Here is a 23,721-nt window from a genome sequence, read left to right on the forward strand (position 1 = left end):
AATCCATGCAAAATGGCGAAATGCCGCGATTCCGATACAACTTTTCCACTTCTGACACAACACCAATACATTGGAGCCTTGAGTATTGACGGATACAAATATCGATCCATCATGATATCAGCAGGAATCATACACACTTGCTTTATTTAGTAATGTTAGAAAAGGTTTGATCAAGTGAAATGAAAAATATTAACCCTGTGGATTGGATTTATGCTGTCTTTATGTTGAAGTGGTTTTTTTGGTAACACCGAGTGGCTACAATTATTTATGATTTTAAGCTCATAAATGAATGTTTTAGGAAATATTAATTAAAAACACTGTAAAGTAAAAATTTAACATTTTTTATTTTTTATTTTATTTTTTATTTTTCTAGCGGAAATTGTCTAATTTTTTTAATTTTCCCAAGCTAAAGCCTTCATGTAAACTTAGCAGAAATGCAGTATTTAAATACTCTGTACTATATACTTAGCAGAAATGCAGTATTTAAATACACTTTACTATATACTTAGCAGAAATGCAGTATTTAAATACTCTGTACTATATACTTAGCAGAAATGCAGTATTTAAATACTCTGTACTATATACTTAGCAGAAATGCAGTAGTTAAATACTCTGTACTATATACTTAGCAGAAATGCAGTATTTAAATACTCTGTACTATATACTTAGCAGAAATGCAGTATTTAAATACACTGTACTATATACTTAGCAGAAATGCAGTATTTAAATACATGGACATGGACATGTTGCACCCCATGTGAAGTGCTAGTGTGATGATGTCAACACAAGGTGTGTTTTTGTCTCCAGATGAAAAAGGTGTTGAGGATATTGGAGCGTCATGAAAGTCAATCCTATGAAGTTGCTTTGGTCCACTGGGAAAACGAAGAAATTAACTACACTTTTGCAGCGTGAGTCCACTCTCTTACGTTCTACATCCATCTATAGTGTACATACTACATCAGTCTACACAACATACTACATCATACTGTACATACATCCGTCATATACACTATATACCAGGGGTCACCAACGCGGTGCCAGCGGGCACCAGGTAGCCCATAAGGACCAGATGAGTAGCCCGCCGGCCTGTTCTAAAAATAGCTCAAATAGCAGCACTTACCAGTGAGCTGCCTCTATTTTTTAAATTGTATTTATTTACTAGCAAGCTGGTCTCGCTTTGCCCGACATTTTTAATTCTAAGAGAGACAAAACTCAAATAGAATTTGAAAATCCAAGAAAATATTTTAAAGACTTGGTCTTCACTTGTTTGAATAAATTCATTCATTTTTTTTACTTTGCTTCTTATAACTTTCAGAAAGACAATTTTAGAGAAAAAATACAACCTTAAAAATTATTTTAGGATTTTTAAACACGTATACCTTTTTACTTTTTAAATTCCTTCCTCTTCTTTCCTGACAATTTAAATCAATGTTCAAGTAATTTTTATTTTTTTTATTGTAAAGAATAATAAATACATTTTAATTTAATTCTTCATTTTAGCTTCTGTTTTTTCGACGAAGAATATTTGTGAAATATTTCTTCAAACTTGTTATGATTAAAATTCAAAAAAAATATTCTGGCAAATCTAGAAAATCTGTAGAATCAAATTAAAATCTTATTTCAAAGTCTTTTGAATTTCTTTTAAAATTTTCGTTCTGGAAAATCTAGAAGAAATAATGATTTGTCTTTGTGAGAAATATAGCTTGGTCCAATTTGTTATATATTCTAACAAATAGCAGATTGGATTTTAACCTATTTAAAACATGTCATCAAAATTCTAAAATGAATCTTAATCAGGAAAAATTACTAATGATGTTCCATAAATTATTTTTTAAATTTTTTCAAAAAGATTCGAATTAGCTAGTTTTTCTCTTCTTTTTTTTCGGTTGAATTTTGAATTTTAAAGAGTCAAAATTGAAGATAAACTATGTTTCAAAATTTAATTGTCATTTTTTTCGTGTTTTCCCCTCTTTTAAACCGTCCAATTAAGTGTAAATATCATTAATTATTAATAATAACATAGAGTTAAAGGTAAATTGAGCAAATTGGCTATTTCTGGCAATTTATTGAAGTGTGTATCAAACTGGTAGCCCTTCGCATTAATCACTACCCAAGAAGTAGCTCTTGCTTTCAAAAAGGTTGGTGACCCCTGGTATATACAAACCCCGTTTCCATATGAGTTGGGAAATTGTGTTAGATGTAAATATAAACGGAATACAATGATTTACAAATCCTTTTCAAGCCATATTCAGTTGAATATGCTACAAAGACAACATATTTCATGTTCAAACTCATAAAAACAATTGTTTTTTTTGCAAATAATCATAAACTTTAGAATTTGATGCCAGCAACACGTGACAAAGAAGTTGGGAAAGGTGGCAATAAAAACTGATAAAGTTGAGGAATGCTCATCAAAGACTTATTTGGAACATCCCACAGGTGAACAGGCTAATTGGGAACAGGTGGGTGCCATGATTGGGTATAAAAGTAGATGCCATGAAATAAAAACAAGGATGGGGCGAGGGTCACCACTTTGTCAACAAATGCCTGAGCAAATTGTTGAACAGTTTAAGAACAACATTTCTCAACCAGCTATTGCAAGGAATTTAGGGATGTCACCATCTACGCTCCGTAATATCATCAAAGGGTTCAGAGAATCTGGAGAAATCACTGCACGTAAGCCATGATATTACACACCTTGGTTCCCTCAGGCGGTACTGCATCAAAAAGCCACATCAGTGTGTAAAGGATATCACCACATGGGCTCAGGAACACTTCAGAAACCCACTGTCAGTAACTACAGTCGGTCGCTACATCTGTAAGTGCAAGTTAAAACTCTCCTATGCAAGGCGAAAACCGTTTATCAACAACACCCAGAAACATAGTCGGCTTCGCTGGGCCCGAGCTCATCTAAGATGGACTGATGCAAAGTGGAAAAGTGTTCTGTGGTCTGACGAGCCCACATTTCAAATTGTTTTTTGGAAACTGTGGACGTCGTGTCCTCCGGACTAAAGAGGAAAAGAACCATCCGGATTGTTGTAGGCGCAAAGTGTAAAAGGCAGCATGTGTGATGGTATGGGGGTGTATTAGTGCCCAAGACATGGGTAACTTACACATTTGTGAAGGCGCCATTAATGATGAAAGGTACATACAGCTTTTGGAGCAACATATGTTGCCATCCAAGCAACGTTACCATGGACGCCCCTGCTTATTTCAGCAAGACAATGCCAAGCCACGTGTTACATCAACGTGGCTTCATAGTAAAAGAGTGCGGGTACCAGAGGTGTGGACTCGAGTCACATGACTTGGACTCGAGTCAGACTCGAGTCATGAATTTGATGACTTTAGACTCGACTTGACAAAATGTAAAGAGACTTGCAACTCGACTTAGACTTTAACATCAATGACTTGTGACTTCACTTGGACTTGAGCCTTTTGACTTGACATGACTTGCTACTTTCCCCAAAACCTAAAGCTTAAAAAGTTATTTGGGAGCGCTCCGTAGCTTTCATTTTGTACGTGTCTGTCTGTCTATCAGCGTGTGTGCTGCGTGTCAACGTGTGTGCTCTCAGTACAACAGCCAATCAAATTAGATCTACATTGTTTTCATCACACAGCATTCAGCCAATCAAATTGCAGGACAACCAATGAACAAGAGTTGTCAAACAACGCGCCAGTGAGAAAGATTTAAACCAAAGTTGGTTTCGTTCGGGTATAAAAACTACGACTTGGTCAACAAAAAACGAATTGCCGTATGCAAATCACGCAGTTCGAATATTACAGACGGAGACGCAACAACTTCCAACTTCGTTCGACATTTGAACTTGCACAAAGAAGGGTAAGTTTTGAATGTAAGATAACGTTTATTGGCTAAGTAACGTGACTTTTATTTGCTGTGTAGTTAAATCAGTGAGGCTGTAAACTCACTGCTAACGTCATAACCATAGACATCTTATAAGTAGACGCAGCATCGAGCGCTACTGCCTACTGGCGCTGACGAGACGCGGGGCCGCCATCTTGGAGTGGTGATCCGCTCCACTCAGTGCAATTCATTTGGCAGGAGCAATGAACTGTCAGCGCATTTAATTCATTTTACCTCACTGAATACCACTAATTTTCACGCGCTTTTTTGTCATACGTGTAGCTATGATAACGGACACATGTTTTATTATTCATAGTTTGCTTAACAGTAATATAATATTCTTATATGCTATAGGTGACCAGACGTCCGAGATCAAAACTGGGAATATAAGCCCAGAGAAGGGGGAAAAAAACGGTCAGCTATTTTTAAGTTGAAGAAACAATATGATTACGTTATATATACATGCGTATATCCTACATAAACAATGTATGAATACATTAGATATCTATATATCTTATAGACCGTATCTCTGTTGCTGCAGCAGCAGAGAGTTTATTCTGTCTTGACACTTTGTATTGATATTTTGTATTACATTCTTCCCTTAAATGATAATGTTTACAGTGATTGTTATATATGTATTTTTTATGTATGTCGCTTTGGATAAAAGCGTCTGCCAAATACTTAAACTTATATAAACACCTGAAAATCTTTATATCAGCTAAAACCACCAATCTGTTTCACTGGATTCAGAATAAAACCAAATTCTGTTTTACCCAACAATGTTAGTATTTGAATATTGTTACTTGAAGACTTATTCCTGGTTACAATTATACTGTTAAGAAAGTATTGTCTTATATTTTGCCTAAAATGAGAATGCATCATAATCAGTGGCGGCTTGTGAATTTTGTTTTAGGTGGGGCTGAAAGTTTGTAAACCAAACCCCTGGAGGGGCGTCATCCTCCCCCAGAAGATTTATTTGTGATTTTCACATACAAATATTGAAGATCTTTGCTCCTTCTCAACTCTGTGGTAATGTTATTTTCATAAAATACAACCAATAGTACATTAATGTTAAATCTTACTTGTGAAAAGTAATCCCCCGATTCCTATTTTCAACAGTCCGCTCATTTGAGCAGGAAAACGCTGAACACCAGCCCGGCATCTTTGTTTCCTACCTGTCAACTGTCAGTTTAGGCTGCTCGCCGGCTCCTCATCACCACTTCAAGATGCAATTTGCTCGCGTCACAGCAACCAATACTGCGTCTACTTATAAGATGTCTATGGTTATAACATCATTTCAAACACAGCAATATGTTGCGTCCACTGCAGTTTGCTACCTTATTCATACTTTTTGTCAAGTGATTTTTTTAAGCAGGGTTGCATGAGGTACCAAACATAACGTTACGTTAGTCAATGTATCACACACAGTAACATAACGTTAGACGGCGGTCAGCAGCACCGCATATTTTAGCCACCTACAAAAAGACAAACATAGTCAAATAAAGGTCAGTTAAAATGTATACTATATTAAGAATATGTGTACATATTGCATAGGGCCCTGACATCTAAAAATTACAACTCTGTTCATTGTTATGTTCATGTATTTGTTATGTTTTTCATGTGTATGCACACATCAACACACATACAGTATGAGATGAGATCAATGAGATAAGGTAAGAACAGAATAGAAACTGCTGTGGAACTAGTTACAATGCAATATGCCATGGAAATACAATGTTAACACTTTTGTACAAATAAGTACAGTTGCACTTGTTTTTGCAAATGTGTTTATTCTGTAAAGGAATGAGTTAAATGTTTAAAATTGTTTAAACTATTAAAATGACTGGTTAATAGTGCTATTATGAATTGCAATGTCAGTACTATTTTTTTTCCTGCTATTTCAAATGCACATGTTTTAATAAATAAATACAGCGGTTTAAAAGCATACACAATCTGTGTACAAATATTAGTCTGTGGTTAAAAGGACTTGAAAGGACTCGAAACTCAAAATGCAGGACTTGTGACTTGACTTGAGACTTTCCAGTCTTGACTTTGGACTTGACTCGGACTTGCCTGTCTTGACTCGGGACTTGACTCGAGACTTGAGGGCAAAGACTTGAGACTTACTTGTGACTTGCAAAGCAATGACTTGGTCCCACCTCTGGCGGGTACTAGACTGGCCTGCCTGTAGTCCAGACCTGTCTCCCATTGAAAATGTGTGAAGCCTAAAATAGCACAAGGGAGACCCCCGGACTGTTGAACAACTTAAGCTGTACATCAAGCAAGAATGGGAAAGAATTCCACTTCAAAAATGTGTCTCCTCAGTTCCCAAACCTTTACTGGGTGTTGTTAAAAGGAAAGGCCATGTAACACAGTGGTGAACATGCCCTTTCCCAACTACTTTGGCACGTGTTGCAGCCATGAAATTCTAAGTTAATTATTATTTGCCAAAAAAAACATAAAGTTTATGAGTTTGAACATGAAATATGTTGTCTTTGTAGTGCATTCAACTGAATATGGCTTGAAAAGGATTTGCAAATCATTGTATTCCGTTTATATTTACATCTAACACCATTTCCCAACTCATGGAAACGGGGTGTGTATATTATTGGTACATGGTGTATACACCCATGTATACTATATAAATGTATACTATTGGTACATAGTGTATACACCCATGTATACTATATAAATGTATACTATTGGTACATAGTGTATACACCCATGAATACTAACTATATAAATGTATATTCTTGCGTAGACCAGCATTCCTCCAATGGGGAATTCAAATTGCTAGTCTCTCCCAGATTCTTATTATGGCAATAAGCTGATGTTTATATTCAATCAACAGGCAGTAGTTGGTATTTTGTGGTTTATTCTCCAAGCTTAGAGGACAAACGTGAGACCAATCCAGTACACAAGCGTTCCCTCGCCCGGTCTAGCTCGGTCTCCCCCCAAAACCCCCGGAAGTCCCGTGATCTTCCCTCTGTCCCTCGCCCCCACTCCCTTTGTTTAGACTACTCCGAGTTATCTCTACTCGGACACATTCCAATCTAGAAGGCCGACACCTTACTTTGAGACTCAAAAGAAGGAAGAATACTAGCTATTCTTTATATGACTATAGGAGTTTAGAAAGAAGTAACACTTAAATATGGATATGATTCTGATCTGCTTCCCACAATACTATTGGTACGTAGTGTATACACCAGGGGTGGGCAATTAATTTTTACCGGGGGCCGCATGAGCAACCCGAGCACTGCTGGAGGGCCACACTGACAATATTTCAATTAAATTTTGCTCAAATTATTTTTGATATACCGTAAGATAGATAATAATAATAATAATATTTTCATTTAACCTAACTTATCTTTATACAAAAGCAGATGGCTTTTGATGGTTTTATTTTTAACACTTTCTTACACAACACTTCCTGATGTATATTACAATACAAAAATTTCAATTTCTGTCACTTTATCCTGCATCCTCTTTGTTGTAAAACCTTTATTTAACCAGATAAGAAAACGTTGTGATTGTAGCACGCCTGTAAGGTGATTGGCGAAGAAGGAGGAAGCGTTGCTGTTGCGGAAACGAGGAGTGAGGATTGGTTTTCCTTTTGGAAAGAACGAGATAAGTTGAGCAGTGTTAGTATAGCATGCTCAATAAAAGTTTAAAAAGTGCATCAGATTTGGTGTGCACTTCTTCTGGACGCTACAATTGATGTCAGAAGTGGGATGAAATGCCTCCCAGTTCGCCTTGCCATCAAACCTGGGAGTCTTCATTGAGGGCGGAATTCCCCCCGTGGCAAGCAGCGTGGCTGCACCTGTAAACGCTCTCTCTCTCTCTCTCTCTCTCTTTGCGGCGAGCTCCTCACGTGGCACGTACCTCCCGATGACGTAGCACACAAACAGTGCAGTATGCGCAAAGTTTTACTTCTGCCACCAATTGTAGCGTCCAGAAGAAGTGCACATCAAGTCTGACGCTCTTTTTAAACTTTTATTGAGCAAGCTATACTAACACAGCTCAACATATCTCGTTCCTTCCACACGCACGTCTCCTCACTCCTCATTTACGCAACTCAAGAAGACAACATCTACTTCAGCAGGTGGTTACACTATATTCTTTAAACACAGCAACGTGTGTACCACAAATAAGCACACAGCTTTACCTTTACTTGTCTTGTTGAAAACACGCCATTCGTCATCAACTTTTCTCTTTTTAGTCGCTGTGCGCCTTCCCTCACAGGACATACGCACATATAACACTTTTCAAAATAAAAGCAGCACAGTTGTATTGCACGCACGACAAAGATGTTTTTTTAAATTTATTTTGTAATTTGAGATTGCCGCTGCGCGCACGAGCATACGTCCACACGGAAGTAATACAAATAACGCTTTTCAAAACAAAAGCAGCACCGTTGTATTGCACACTCGAAATAGATGCTTTTTAAAATTTATTTTGTAATTTATAATTGGCCTCACGCGGGCCGGACAGGGACGTACAAAGGGCCGGATGCGGCCCGCGGGCCGCACAATGCCCAGGTCTGCTATACACCCATGAATACTAACTATATAGATGTATACATATTGTATAAATGCATGTTTTAACTGCAGAGGAAACAGCAAGTTGGAGAGAGGCAGCTTCATTTTGAGCGACAACCTGGACGCCCAGCAAGTCGTCTTGGAGAAGTTTGCATTTTCCAACGCTTTGTACTTGTCAGGTGAGAAGCAACGTGGCCACTTCATTAGGTACGTCTGCACCGCAGGTGTATTTGTAAGGTGAGAAGCAACGTGGCCACTTCATTAGGTACATCTGCACCGCATGTGTATTTGTAAGGTGAGAAGCAACGTGGCCACTTCATTAGGTACGTCTGCACCGCAGGTGTGCTTGTAAGGTGAGAAGCAACGTGGCCACTTCATTAGGTACGTCTGCACCGCAGGTGTACTTGTCAGGTGAGAAGCAACGTGGCCACTTCATTAGGTACGTCTGCACTGAAGGTGTACTTGTCAGGTGAGAAGCAACATGGCCACTTCATTAGGTACGTCTGCACTGAAGGTGTACTTGTCAGGTGAGAAGCAACATGGCCACTTCATTAGTTACGTCTGCACTGCAGGTGTGCTCACCTGGCCCCCCTTACATCACACCCACCCTCCATTGCCCTTCAAAATGTGGAATTTTTTTTACAGCAGAGCACTCCTGTCATACATAGACGATCTTTGACTAGCATTTACATTTTTTACTGTAGCAGTAGGTCTTTAAAAACAACAGAGCGCTACTGTTGTGTAGAGGATCTTTGACTCATGCTTTTGTATTACTGTCGTTCCTAAATAAACAGCAGAGCATCCCTGTCGTAAACAGGATCTTTGACTTGTGTTTTTGAAGTCTGGCATTAGAAACAGCAAAGCACTACTGTTGGAGGATCTTTGACTAGTGTTTTTGTACTAGCTCTCTAAAAAACAGAGAACTTCTGTCAGACAGAGGATCTTTGACTTGTGCTTTTGAAGTCTGGCATTAGAAACAGTAAAGCTGTACTGTTGGAGGATCTTTGACTAGTGTTTTTGTGCTAGCTCTCTAAAAACATTAGAGAACTCCTGTCAGACAGAGGATCTTTGACTTGTGTTTTTGAAGTCTGGCATTAGAAACAGCAAAGCACTACTGTTGGAGGATCTTTGACTAGTGTTTTTGTGCTAGCTCTCTAAAAACATTAGAGAACTCCTGTCAGACAGAGGATCTTTGACTTGTGTTTTTGAAGTCTGGCATTAGAAACAGCAAAGCACTACTGTTGGAGGATCTTTGACTAGTGTTTTTGTGCTAGCTCTCTAAAAACATTAGAGAACTCCTGTCAGACAGAGGATCTTTGACTTGTGTTTTTGAAGTCTGGCATTAGAAACAGCAAAGCACTACTGTTGGAGGATCTTTGACTAGTGTTTTTGTGCTAGCTCTCTAAAAACATTAGAGAACTTCTGTCAGACAGAGGATCTTTGACTTGTGTTTTTGAAGTCTGGCATTAGAAACAGGAAAGCACTACTGTTGGAGGATCTTTGACTAGTGTTTTTGTGCTACCTCTCTAAAAACATTAGAGAACTCCTGTCAGACAGAGGATCTTTGACTTGTGTTTTTGTACTAGCTCTCTAAAAACAGAGAACTACTGTCAGAGGATCTTTGACAAGTGTTTTGTATTAGTTCCCTAAAACAGCAGATCTCTCCTGTCAGAGGATCTTTGACTAGTGAATTTGCAGTATGTTCTCAAAACAGCAGAGTGACACTGTTATATACAGGATCTTTGACTAGTGTTTTTGAAGTCTGGCATTAGAAACCGCAAATCACTACTGTTTGAGGATCTTTGACTAGTGTTTTTGTACTAGCTCTCTGAAAACATTAGGGAACTCCTGTCAGACAGAGGATCTTTGACAAGTGTTTTTGTATTAGTCCCCTAAAAACAGCAGATCTCTCCTGTCAGGATCTTTGACTAGTGTCTTTGTACTAGCTCTCTAAAAACATTAGGGAACTCCTGTCAGACAGAGGATCTTTGACTTGTGTTTTTGTATTAGTCCCCTAAAACAGCAGATCTCTCCTGTCAGGATCTTTGACTAGTGTTTTTGTACTAGCTCTCTAAAAACATTAGGGAACTCCTGTCAGACAGAGGATCTTTGACAAGTGTTTTTGTATTAGTCCCCTAAAAACAGCAGATCTCTCCTGTCAGGATCTTTGACTAGTGTCTTTGTACTAGCTCTCTAAAAACATTAGGGAACTCCTGTCAGACAGAGGATCTTTGACTTGTGTTTTTGTATTAGTCCCCTAAAACAGCAGATCTCTCCTGTCAGAGGATCTTTGACTCGTGTTTTTGTACCAGCTCTCTAAAAACAGAGGACTCCTGTCAGACAGAGGATCTTTGACAAGTGTTATTGTATTAGTTCCCTAAAACAGCAGATCTCTCCTGTCAGAGGATCTTTGACTAGTGTTTTTCTACTAGCTCTCTACAAAAATTTGGAAACTCCTGTCAGACAGAGGATCTTTGACTCGTGTTTTTGTACTAGCTCTCTAAAAACATTAGGGAACTCCTGTCAGACAGAGGATCTTTGACTCGTGTTTTTGTATTAGCTCTCTAAAAACATTAGGGATCTCCTGTCAGACAGAGGATCTTTGACTTGTGTTTTTGTATTAGTCCCCTAAAACAGCAGATCTCTCCTGTCAGAGGATCTTTGACTCGTGTTTTTGTACTCGCTCTCTAAAAACATTAGAGAACTCCTGTCAGACAGAGGATCTTTGACTTGTGTTTATGTATTAGTTCCCTAAAACAGCAGATCTCTCCTTTCATAGGATCTTTGACTAGTGTTTTTCTCCTAGCTCTCTACAAAAATTTGGAAACTCCTGTCAGACAGAGGATCTTTGACTTGTGTTTTTGTACTAGCTCTCTAAAAACATTAGGGAACTCCTGTCAGACAGAGGATCTTTGACTTGTGTTTTTGTATTAGTTCCCTAAAACAGCAGATCTCTCCTGTCAGAGGATCTTTGACTAGTGTTTTGCTCTCTAAAAAACATTAGAGGACTCCTGTCAGACAGAGGATCTTTGACTTGTGTTTATGTATTAGTTCCCTAAAACAGCAGATCTCTCCTGTCAGAGGATCTTTGACTAGTGTATTTCCAGTATGTCTTCTAAAACAGCAGCACACTTTTGTCAGATAGAGGATCTTTGACTTGTGTTTTTTGTATTTGTTCGTTAAAAACAGCAAAGCCTTCCTGTCAGAGGATCTTTGACTACTGTATTTGTAGTGTGCCCTTAAAACCAGCAGAGCGCTCCTGTTACACAGAAGATCTTTGACAAGCCTTTTTTGCCGTAGGTTCTTAAGAAACAGACGAGTGCTCCTGTCATATAGAAGATCTTTGACAAGCGTTTTTTTTAAATGTAATAGTGTTTGTTGAGTGTTGCCATGCATGTTATTGCAACTGTTGTGTGGTGTCCTCTGACACTTTGTCCACTTTGTGTCCTACAGTGAAGCTGGCCATATGGGAGGTGTCACTAGATAACTTTGTAGAGTCAATTCAATCTATTCCTGAGGTACACATTCTCCAACATGTACTGGAACACCACGTGTCAAGTCATAATTGCATTTCCCTCCTCCTCCTCCTCAGATGCTGAAGTCAGGCCAGAGTATAAAGTTGTCCTCCGCAGAAGTCATGCAGAAGATAGGCGAGCTGTTCACCCTGAGGTACACACACTTAGCACTAAGTCCGTCCTCTAATCCACTTACAGGTGATTGGCTATTGATTGAATCATTGACAGCTAATTGGCTACTTGTTGTAGCGCGAGGACGGAGAAAGAATTTACAAAGTATCTCCCTTTCAACTCTCAGGAAGTAAGGATAACACGTCTAGCTTTACAAAGTAAAAATCACGGAGGAACTTTATGTCGTTTACACATGACACATATTACATTTTCTTTCTTTTTCCACCCAAATCTGCATTTGGTAAACGTATAGCATGTTCTATATGTTATGACTCTTACCATAATATGTTACGTTAAAGGCCTACTGAAAGCCACTACTAGCGACCACGCAGTCTGATAGTTTATACATCAATGATGAAATCTTAACATTGCAACGCATGCCAATACGGCCGGGTTAACTTATAAAGTGACATTTTAAATTTCCCGGAGAACTTCCGGTTGAAAACGCCTTTGGAGGATGACGTATGCGCGTGACGTAGCCAGTTTAACAGAGGTATGGCTCCCCCATTGAAGCCAATACAAAATAGCTCTGTTTTCATTTCATAATTCCACAGTATTCTGGACATCTGTGTTGGTGAATCTGTTCATTGCATTATGGAGAAAGAAGCTGAGCAAGCAAAGAAGAAAGTTGTCGGTGCGAAGCGGAGTATTTTGCGAGGGAAGTCAGCAACACAACACAGTCGGTGTTTCATTGTTTACATTCCCGAAAGATGCAGTCAAGATCGAAGAACTCGGACAACAGAGACTCTTACCAGGAGGACTTTGACTTCGATACACAGACGCAGACGCGATACCGTGAGTACGCTTCCAAACATTTGATCGCTTGCTATAACTAGCTCGAGCTAGTAGCTAGGAGCTAGGAGCTAGCATAACAAACACCTAGGTGTTTGTTATGCGGGATTCATTTGTGGCATATTAAATATAAGCCTGGTTGTGTAACCCAGGCTTAACCCGCGCGCTTCCAAACATTTGATTGCTTGCCCTTACGTGCGTGTCACGTACGTAACTTTGGTTAAATATATAAGCTTTATGAACCTTGGGTTAGGTCAGGGGTCGGCAACCTTTACCACTCAAAGAGCCATTTTGGCAAGTTTCACAAATTAAAGAAAGTAATGGGAGCCACAAAAATGTTTTTTAAATGAAAAACACCGCATACAAAGCTTAAACGCTTTGTGCTATGTTAACTAGGGGTCTCCGACACACGCACCGGCACGCACTTTAATGTGGAAATTTGATGTTAGTGCAGCCCGCGAGTTTTGAATGAATGGCGCTTGATAGCGTCATACTTGCCAACCCTCTCATTTTTCCCGGGAGACTCCCGAATATCAGAGCGTGATGACACTGCATTTGGCGCCCTCTACAGTCTGCCCTAACAGTGTACCTGCTCGACCACACGTAGAATGCAGTTTCAGCTTGCTCACGTAAGTGACAGCAAGGCGTACTAACTCAGCAGCCACACATCTTACACTGACGGTACCAATACCCAGAATCCCATGCAGCCCTAACTCTTCCGCTCAACCAACGCACGGAGAGGGGGGGGGCGGGGGTTGATGTGTGGGGGGATTTGGTGGTAGCGGGGGTGTATAATGTAGACCGGAAGAGTTAGGGCTGCATGGGATTCTGGGTAATGGTTGTGTTGTGTTTATGTTGTGTTACGGTGGGATGTTCTCCAGAAATGTGTTTTTCATTCTTTTTTGGTGTGGGTTCACAGTGTGGCGCATATTTGTAACGTAACAATGTTAAAGTTGTTTGATACGGCTATCGTCAGTGTAAGCTGTGTGGCTGATGAGTAAGTATGCTTTGCTGTCTCCTGTGTGTGCAAGTAATAACAACATGCAACATGTGGCTGGACTGGCACGCTGTATGTAAATGCTATAGAGGGCAATTACTGCAGTGCAATTAGAGCACGCCCTTTATTTAGTAATTAGAGTGTAAATAGGATTATTTTTTCCCTGGGAGTAATCTATGAGGAACACTGAGATCCATAAATCTCCTGGGAAAATCGGGGGGGTCGGCATGTATGTAGCTGAGCCGCATCAGAGTGGTCAAGGAGCCGCATGCGGCTCCGGAGCCGCGGGTTGCCGACCCCTGGGTTAGGAGAACGGTCCTTTGGGCTGAGTGAGTGTGTGTGTTGTGCAGGTGTTTGAATTGTATTGGCGGGTTATATATACGGGATCCCGTCCATATTATCCGCTCGAGCTATAACTAGCTCGAGCTAGGAGCTAGCATAACAAACACTGAGGTGTTTTTATGCGGGATTAATTTGTGGCATATTAAATATAAGCCTGGTTGTGTTGTGGCTAATAGAGTATATATATGTCTTGTGTTTATTTACTGTTGTAGTCATTCCCAGCTGAATATCAGGTCACCCCCGGCTCTCACAGCATCTTCCCTATCTGAATCGCTTCCACTCCCCACTAGACCTTCACTTGCACTTTCCTCATCCACAAATCTTTCATCCTCGCTCAAATTAATGGGGAAATCGTCGCTTTCTCGGTCCGAATCTCTCTCACTTCATGCGGCCATCATTGTAAACAATAGGGAACTTTGCGTATATGTTCAACTGACTACGTCACGCTACTTCCGGTATAGCCAAAGCTTTTTTTATCAGATACCAAAAGTTGCGATCTTTATCGTCGTCGTTCTCTACTAAATCCTTTCAGCAAAAATATGGCAATATCGCGAAATGATCAAGTATGACACTTAGAATAGATCTGCTATCCCCGTTTAAATACAAAAATGTCATTTCAGTAGGCCTTTAAAGGCCTACTGAAATGATTTTTTTTTATTTAAACGGGAATAGCAGATCCATTCTATGTGTCATACTTGATCATTTCGCGATATTGCCATATTTTTGCTGAAAGGATTTAGTAGAGAACGACGACGATAAAGATCGCAACTTTTGGTATCTGATAAAAAAAGCCTTGCCTGTAGCGGAAGTAGCGTGACGTCACAGGAGCTAGTATTCCTCACAATTCCCCATTATTTACAATGGAGCGAGAGAGATTCGGACCGAGAAAGTGACGATTACCCCATTAATTTGAGCGAGGATGAAAGATTCGTAGATGAGGAACGTTACAGTGAATGACCTGAGAGGCAGTGATGGACGTATCTTTTTTCGCTCTGACCGTAACTTAGGTACAAGCTGGCTCATTGGATTCCACACTCTCTCCTTTTTCTATTGTAGATCACAGATTTGTATTTTAAACCACCTGGGATACTATATCCTCTTGAAAATGAGAGTCGAGAACGCGAAATGGACATTCAGTGCCTTTTATCTCCACGACAATACATCGGCGAAATGCTTTAGCTACGAGCTAACGTGATAGCATCTAGCTTTAACTGCATATAGAAACAACAAAATAAACCCCTGACTGGAAGGATAGATAGAAAATCAACAATACTATTAAACCGTGGACATGTAAATACACGGTTAATGCTTTCCAGGCTGGCGAAGGTTAACAATGCTGTGCTAACGACGCCATTGAAGCTAACTTAGCAACCGGACTGCACAGAGCTATGCTAAAAACATTAGCTCTCCACCTACGCCAGCCAGCCCTCATTTGCTCATCAACACCCGTGCTCATCTGCGATCGGCAGAAGGACGAAGGACTTCACCCGATGCGTTTGGCGGCCCGGAGACGTAGGAAGTCAAGGTGAAGTCGGCGGCTAGCGCGGCTAGCGCGGCTAGCGCTCCAACAAAGTCCTCCTGGTTGTGTTGCTGTAGTCTGCTGCTAATACACTGATCCCACCTACAACTGTCTTCTTTGCAGCTTTCATTGTTCATTAAAAAAATTGCAAAAGATGTCCAGAATACTGCGGAATTATGAAATGAAAACAGAGCTTTTTGTATAGGATTCTACGGGGTACCATAACTTCCGTTACTTGGACTTCGTCACGCGCATACGTCATCATACCGCGATGTTTCAGCCGGATATTTCCCGGGAATTTTAAAATGTCACTTTATAAGTTAACCCGGCCGTATTGGCATGTGTTGCAATGTTAAGATTTCATCATTGATATATAAACTATCAGACTGCGTGGTCGCTAGTAGTGGCTTTCAGTAGGCCTTTAACATACCAGGCACGTTCTCAGTTGGTTATTTATGCCTCATATAACGTACACTTATTCAGCCTGTTGTTCACTATTCTTTATTTATTTGAAATTGCCTTTCAAATGTATATTCTTGCTGTTGGCTTCTATCAAATACATTTCCCCCAAAAATGCGACTTATACTCCAGTGCGACTTATATATGTTTTTTTCCTTCTTTATTATGCATTTTCGGCCGGTGCGACTTATACTCCGGAAAATACAGTACACTGCGTCACCTACAACACTGTCCTGCCACAGACACTGTATAAACCTGAGATCCGACCTCCTCCTCACGCCCGACTTCTACTGGGACCGGGAGCACCTGGAGAAACTCTACGACAAGACCTGCCAGTTCCTCAGCATCAACCGCAGGGTCAACGTACTGCAAGCGCGCCGCACACACCCGACCACAACAACAACAATGACAGCCGCCGTAAAGTTGTGCTCTTGTGACTCTGCAGGTCGTGAACGAGAAGCTGGAGAACTGCGATCAGCTGACGGACCTGATGAGAAGCCACTTGAGCAACAAGCACAGCCTGAGGCTGGAGTGGATGATCGTCATCCTCATCACCATTGAAGTGAGCACTCCTCATCATAGGAAAACAGTATATGTACAGGTGTCCTACAACACCAGTGAGTTGTGTAAATGGTAAATAAAAAGACAATACAACAAATTATTTTCAACTTATATTCAATTGAATAGACTGCAAAGACAAGATATTTCATGTCCATACTGAGAATCTTCTTTTTTTTTTTTGCAAATAATCATGAACTTAGAATTTAATGGTCACAGGGGCATTTTTACCACTGTGTTACATGGCCTTTCCTTTTAACAACACTCAGTAAAGGTTTCAATTCACGAGAGAATCAAACGGTGCCATATTTCGTAGAAAATGCCACAGCGTAAAGTAAGGCTCTTCCAAAATGGGCTAGCTTGACGCTAACTTACATTGGTTTCACTGTAGACCAGCTACTATTAGCATTAGCGATTTCAACCCCCTGCAAATTTAGTAATGAAAACTACAACCAAGATGAATGTCTGTATAATAAGTACAGTACTTACAATACAAACACTTTGTAGGGCGCAACACAGGCCTGGCCCTAACCAATCTGGCGCCCTAGGCAAGATTTTAGGTGGCGCCCCCCCCACATCGGCAGTGAAGTGTATATACTCACAAGAAACCGAATAGCTTTGTCTTTGACCTTTTTTTTTTACTTAAAGAACGCAAATTAACATATTATATGAGAATGTTATGTTATGATTATCTTTAACCGAATCACAGCAGTGCTCAAATTAAAAAACAGCATTCCCTCTCTTGTGATATTGCTTAATTAACATTAATGATGTGCACTTTAACAACTAGGCTTACAACTATACCTAATATATAAAGGGGTGGAAAAGTGACTATTACCTGCAGGGCAAACATTAGCTAACCAGAAGGCAATAACAATGTAAACAAAAAACACCTGCTTAAAAGATCTAATACAAATGTCCCTGAGGAATGTAAGGTGGGAGTACTGTACTTACCTAACGTTACATTATTATTTTCCATAACAATTTAGCCCCCTCCACAATATTAACCCGATGTTAAAACAGAACTAGCTATTTATTGATTAGCAATTGCCGAATCATGTAACATTAGCTTAATGCTAAAAAGCCAGGTTACTATCACATTCTGTAACAGACAAATAATTTCATGTAGGCTAACGTTACCTACCTGCTACCTCTGTCTTTTTCTCGTTTCTCCTCTTCTTTTCTCTTTTTTCTTCCTGACAGTTTTGGCCGTTTTGACATCTTGTGTTGATTTTTTTGATGTGGTAACGTCCAAAAAGAGTCATGATACGGGAATGGAGGGGGCGCACCGTGCGGGGGGAGGGGGGGGCGTAATGTTGTGACAAATAATATTTCTATTAAATAGGCTTTACTTTGCATTTTAATTAACGTGGGATTATTTTTTGTATTTAGAAATAATAGTACCAACTTTTTTTTTTTCGTTTTTTTTTTTTCTCCAACATTTGTGGCACTGGCGTGGCGCCCCCTGATGGACGGCGCCCTTAGCATTTGCCTATACGGCCTATGCCACGGGCCGGCCCTGGCGCAACATAACACATTCAGTATTCCTTGGAAAAAGCTACTTCCAAGTTCGCCAACATACCATAGATTGCCTATAAAGTGCTGCCATGTGACGTCTAGAAGTGCAATGGCATCGCAAATAAGACTCGGAATGTAGTAAGGAAACACGATATAACAACTGGACATCACAGTTATAATATTCAAATCATTTTTAAAAATGTTACATTCAAAATAACACTTTATTTTTAACAATGTATATTTACTAACACACACAAAAGTACCCAAAAATTGGTACTCATCCCTAACGACTACCTTTTAAATGTATAAATATATTGTGTGCGTGTGTATGTATATGTGTATATATATTTATGTATAATTTAATATTATATTTATATACAGTACAGGCCAAAAGTTTGGACACACAATTCAATGCGTTTTCTTGATTTTCATGATTATTTTAATTTTAGATTGTTACATCTTAACAAAAAAAGGTGAAATAACTGAAAGCATGTTTTATATTCTCGTTTCTTCAAAATAGCCACCCTTTGCTCTGATTACTGCTTTGCACACTCTTGGCATTCTCTCCATGAGCTTCAAGAGGTAGTCACCTGAAATGATTTTTCTCTTCACAGGTGTGCTTGAAGCTCATGGAGAGAATGCCAAGAGTGTGCAAAGGGTGGCTATTTTGAAGAAACGAGAATATAAAACGTGTTTTAAGTTATTTCACCTTTTTTTTTGTGAAGTACATAACTCCACATGTGTTCATTCATAGTTTTGATGTGACAATCTACAATGTAAATAGTCATGAAAATAAAGAAAACGTACTGTATATTATATCTATTTAATATACATAAATATTTGAATATACACTACCGTTCTAAAGTTTGGGGTCACATTGAAATGTCCTTATTTTTGAAGGAAAAGCACTGTACTTTTCAATGAAGATAACTTTAAACTAGTCTTAACTTGAAAGAAATACACTCTATACATTGCTAATGTGGTAAATGACTATTCTAGCTGCAAATGTCTGGTTTTGGGTGCAATATCTACATAGGTGTATAGAGGCCCATTTCCAGCAACTATCACTCCAGTGTTCTAATGGTACAATGTGTTTGCTCATTGGCTCAGAAGGCTAATTGATGATTAGAAAACCCTTGTGCAATCATGTTCACACATCTGAAAACAGCTTAGCTCGTTACAGAAGCTACAAAACTGACCTTCCTTTGAGCAGATTGAGTTTCTGGAGCATCACATTTGTGCGGTCAATTAAACGCTCAAAATGGCCAGAAAAAGAGAACTTTCATCTGAAACTCGACAGTCTATTCTTGTTGTTAGAAATGAAGGCTATTCCACAAAATTGTTTGGGTGACCCCAAACTTTTGAACGGTAGTGTATGTCATGAAAATGTAGTAATGATGTGGGTGCGAAAGAAAAAGCCGACTGTACCACTGAAATTGTTGCTATTGTTTTTTTGCAGGTTTTGTTCGAACTGGTCAAAATGATCTGAACCCTCCAAAGACGTCGTCCACAGTGTCGTGCTGCATTCAGGGACCAGCAGTTGTGAGGTAGACCGGCTCACGAGCAGACTTTCCAAAAACAATTCTTGTCGTCTCTGGACTTTTTTTGATCGCCGATCAGCCAGTCGTAAAACATTTTTTTTACTTTTTAATGGACAACAATCCTACAGTACCACATGAAACAACACAACCGCTGATGACTGCACTTTTTTATGTCTTCAGTTAAGGCCACAACATTTGACATCAGCATTTTTTGGGGGGGAAAAATATGTCAAAAAATGTCGCTGATCCACACAGAAAGTGCTAACAAAAATGTAAAAGTTGTTTTAAGCTATTTTGAGTCATAGATTGTGCTGCGTGTAATATTAATAATCAATAGTCATGCTCATATTGTTGCTGCATGTTTACAATGTGCAATGTCGTGGGCAGCAGGCCCATACGAATAAGAAGAAATGGTCAATAAATGGAATGAAAGTGTTGTATTGCGAACGTGTCACATATTGTGAAATCCATCAAATGATTGTTTGTACCCACAAACATTTCAACAAAAGTATGTGAAGCGCTTCATTTTAAATAGGCAATCCAAAAATAGTATTAAAGGCCTACTGAAATGTGATTTTCTTATTTAAACGGGGATAGCAGGTCCATTCTATGTGTCATACTTGATCATTTCGCGATATTGCCATATTTTTGCTGAAAGGATTTAGTAGAGAACATCGACGATAAAGTTCGCAACTTTTGGTTGCTGATAAAAAAAAATGCCTTGCCTGTACCGGAAGTAGCGTGACGACGCAGGTTGTGGAGCTCCTCACATCTGCACATTGTTTACAATCATGGCCACCAGCAGCGTGAGCGATTCGGACCGAGAAAGCGACGATTTCCCCGTTAATTTGAGCGAGGATGACAGATTCGTGGATGAGGAAAGTGAGAGTGAAGGACTAGAGGGCAGTGGAAGCGATTCAGATAGGGAAGATGCTGTGAGAGGCGGGTGGGACCTGATATTCAGCTGGGAATGACTAAAACAGTAAATAAACACAAGACATACCGTAATTTCCGGACTATAAGCCGCACCTGACTATAAGCCGCACCAGCTAAATTTAGGGGGAAATACAGATTGCTCCATATATAAGCCGCACCCGACTATAAGCCGCAGGGTTTTGATGTGTAATTACCGTGGTATATAGGGGTTCCTGCTACCACGGAGGGGATTGTCGGGACAGAGGTGACTGTTTGGGAACGCAAAGCGTCCCATTTATTAACAATAAATCTTTCAATCATTCAATCAAACTTTCACATCTTTGACATGGCGAACAGCATTCGTGCAGAGTACAAATAATACAACGGTGCAAAGTAATACAAAGTGCTCGCCTGTACGTTATCAAAATAACCAGCCTACCGGTATATGAAAAGTCAGTCTTTAATCATTGTGTCATCGTCTTCCTCCTGCGTACTAAAACCACCGAAATCCTCTTCGTCGGTGTCGGAGAAGAACAGGCCGTAAATAAGCCGCACCCTTGTATAAGCCGCAGGGACCAGAACGAGGGGAAAAAGTAGCGGCTTATAGTCCGGAAATTACGGTATATACACCGTATTTCCTTGAATAGCCGCAGGGGCGCTAATTAATTTAAAACCTCCTGTCACTCCGGCGTTTACCGGAAGCCTGCGCGATGGCCGTGCATGCGCTAATTATTTTAAAACCTCTTCTCACTCCGGCGTTTACCAAAAGGAATGCGGTAAATTTAGGCGTGCGCTTTGAGTGTGATGTAAGCATACCATCATGAAAAGCACATTTAATTAAAAAAAAACGTTATTATGGTCTTACCTGTACGTATAAATGGAGTCCATTTGCAGCTCCTTCTGACCAAAAGCATCGATAACTTGTTTATAGAAGTCTTCCTTATTTTCTTTCTTCAGTTTTAAAAGTCTCTCTGTCTCGATGGAGATATTCCTTTAATTATTACCTCCTGCTTCGATTGAAAGTCCAGTTTAGAAAACTGTTTTATTTTCGATACCGGTATGTAATCCTCCATGTTAAAAGTTCAGGCGAGAGGAAAAAAAAGAGACGATCTGTTGCTGCGTGTAGTCACTTCTTCTGCAGTACCGGAAGTCGCAAGAAGGATCACTAGCGCCCTCTACCACCAGGAGGCGGGAGTCATTTAATGACTCATACCATATTTGACACACGCAGATACGGTATATTAACAAAACATAGCTGCTTACTGTTCTTTTTAGCATACCGTAACGGTATTCAATAGCTTGGACCTTAAATCCTACTGAATAGCTCTTTATCTTTTTTCCTTTGTGCGATTGCAAACTACTGAAAGCAGCTTCCTCCATTTTGAAAATGAGGACAGGTAAAGCGTCACTCGTGACGTAACGAATTCGACCCGGCGGAAGTTCTAGACATATGCTAAATATTTTGCGAAACGAGTTTGACCCGGCGAAAATTATAGACATGCGATAATAAAATTAATATTTTGCTAAACGAATTTGATCCGGCGTTAATAATGAACCGGCGATAAGGCCAAGCATGCGTTAATTATTTTGAGAAACGAGTTTGACCCGGCAGTAATTCTAGACGTGCGAATACTATATTCCCTGCGCCAATTCAAGGAAATACGGTACTCTATTAGCCACAACACAACCAGGCTTATATTTAATATGCCACAAATTAATCCCGCATAACAAACACCTCCCCCCTCCCGTCCATATAACCCGCCAATACAACTCAAACACCCGCGCAACACACTCAATCCCACAGCCCAAAGTACCGTTCACCTCCGCAAAGTTCGTACAGCACATATATTTCCCCAAAGTCCCCAAAGTTACGTACGTGACATGCACATAGCGGCACGCACGTACGGGCAAGCGATCAAATGTTTGGAAGCCGCAGCTGCGTACTGTTGCGTTGACCAGCATTCCTCCAATGGGGAATTCAAATTGCTAGTCTCTCCCAGATTCTTTTTATGGCAATAAGCTGATGTTTATATTCAATCACCAGGCAGTAGTGCAGATTTTGTGGTTTATTCTCCAAGCTTAGAGGACAAACGTGAGACCAATCTAGTACACCAGCGTTCCCTCGCCCAGTCTAGCTCGGTCTCCTTTCCAACTCACGGAAGTGCTGTGATTTTCTCCTTCCTCCTCCTCCCCACCTGCTGTTTCCCCAGTCTAGCTGTGCTCCTTATCTTAGGAATGTAATGGCAGTCTCAACAGAGACAGCGCTCTGCCTCTCTACTCAAGGACACTCTAATGCAAGCACTTTGTACCACACGAGACATTAGCTGATGAAAATATGACTATAGGAGTTTAGAAAGAAGTAACACTTAAATATGGATATGATTCTGATCTACTTCCATTAGTACTCACGGTACCGCGTCTGCGCATCCAACTCAAAGTCCTCCTGGTAAGAGTCTCTGTTGTCCCAGTTCTCCACAGGCCAATGGTAAAGCTTGACTTTCATCATTCGGGAATGTAAACAATGAAACATCGGCTACGTGTTTGTGTTGCTGCAGCCGGCCGCTAATACACCGCTTCCCACCTACAGCTTTCTTCTTTGCTGTCTCCGTTGTTCATTGAACAAATTGCAAAAGATTCACCAACACAGATGTCCAGAATACTGTGGAATTTTGCGATGAAAACAGACGACTTAATAGCCGGCCACAATGGTGTCCACTACAATCCGTGACGTCACGCGCAAACGTCATTGTACCGAGACGTTTTCAGCAGGATATTTTGCGGGAAATTTAAAATTGCACTTTACTAATCTAACCCGGCCGTATTGGCATGTGTTGCAATGTTAAGATTTCATCATTGATATATAAACTATCAGACTGCGTGGTCGGTAGCAGTGGGTTTCAGTAGGCCTTTAAATGGTGCAATGAACTACAGAATGTAAACAACATTGATTAACGAGACCAGGGGTCGGCAACCCAAAACGTTGAAAGAGCCATA

At 40.1% G+C, this 23,721-nt stretch overlaps 1 protein-coding gene across 2 annotated transcripts in view; it reads left to right on the forward strand.

Moving 5' to 3' along the window:
• Window positions 1-20,248, forward strand: part of LOC133647100 (required for meiotic nuclear division protein 1 homolog) — a 28,034-nt gene extending 7,786 nt beyond the window's left edge. Inside the window, exons 5-11 of one of the 2 annotated variants that reach the window (XM_062043213.1) lie at window positions 808-908; window positions 8,473-8,579; window positions 11,854-11,918; window positions 11,993-12,069; window positions 16,438-16,558; window positions 16,641-16,757; window positions 19,731-20,248. In XM_062043213.1, the coding sequence (XP_061899197.1) occupies window positions 808-908; window positions 8,473-8,579; window positions 11,854-11,918; window positions 11,993-12,069; window positions 16,438-16,558; window positions 16,641-16,757; window positions 19,731-19,760 (618 nt within the window). In that variant the 3' untranslated portion in view covers window positions 19,761-20,248. Of the gene's footprint in view, window positions 1-807; window positions 909-8,472; window positions 8,580-11,853; window positions 11,919-11,992; window positions 12,070-16,402; window positions 16,559-16,640; window positions 16,758-19,730 lie in introns of those variants that run through there. The other variant, XR_009825426.1, reaches the window with a different exon arrangement.
• The last annotated feature ends 3,473 nt before the right edge of the window (window positions 20,249-23,721 follow it).

The sequence above is a fragment of the Entelurus aequoreus genome, linkage group LG03 (genome assembly GCF_033978785.1).
Source record: "Entelurus aequoreus isolate RoL-2023_Sb linkage group LG03, RoL_Eaeq_v1.1, whole genome shotgun sequence".
NCBI classification, from domain to species: Eukaryota; Metazoa; Chordata; class Actinopteri; order Syngnathiformes; family Syngnathidae; genus Entelurus; species Entelurus aequoreus.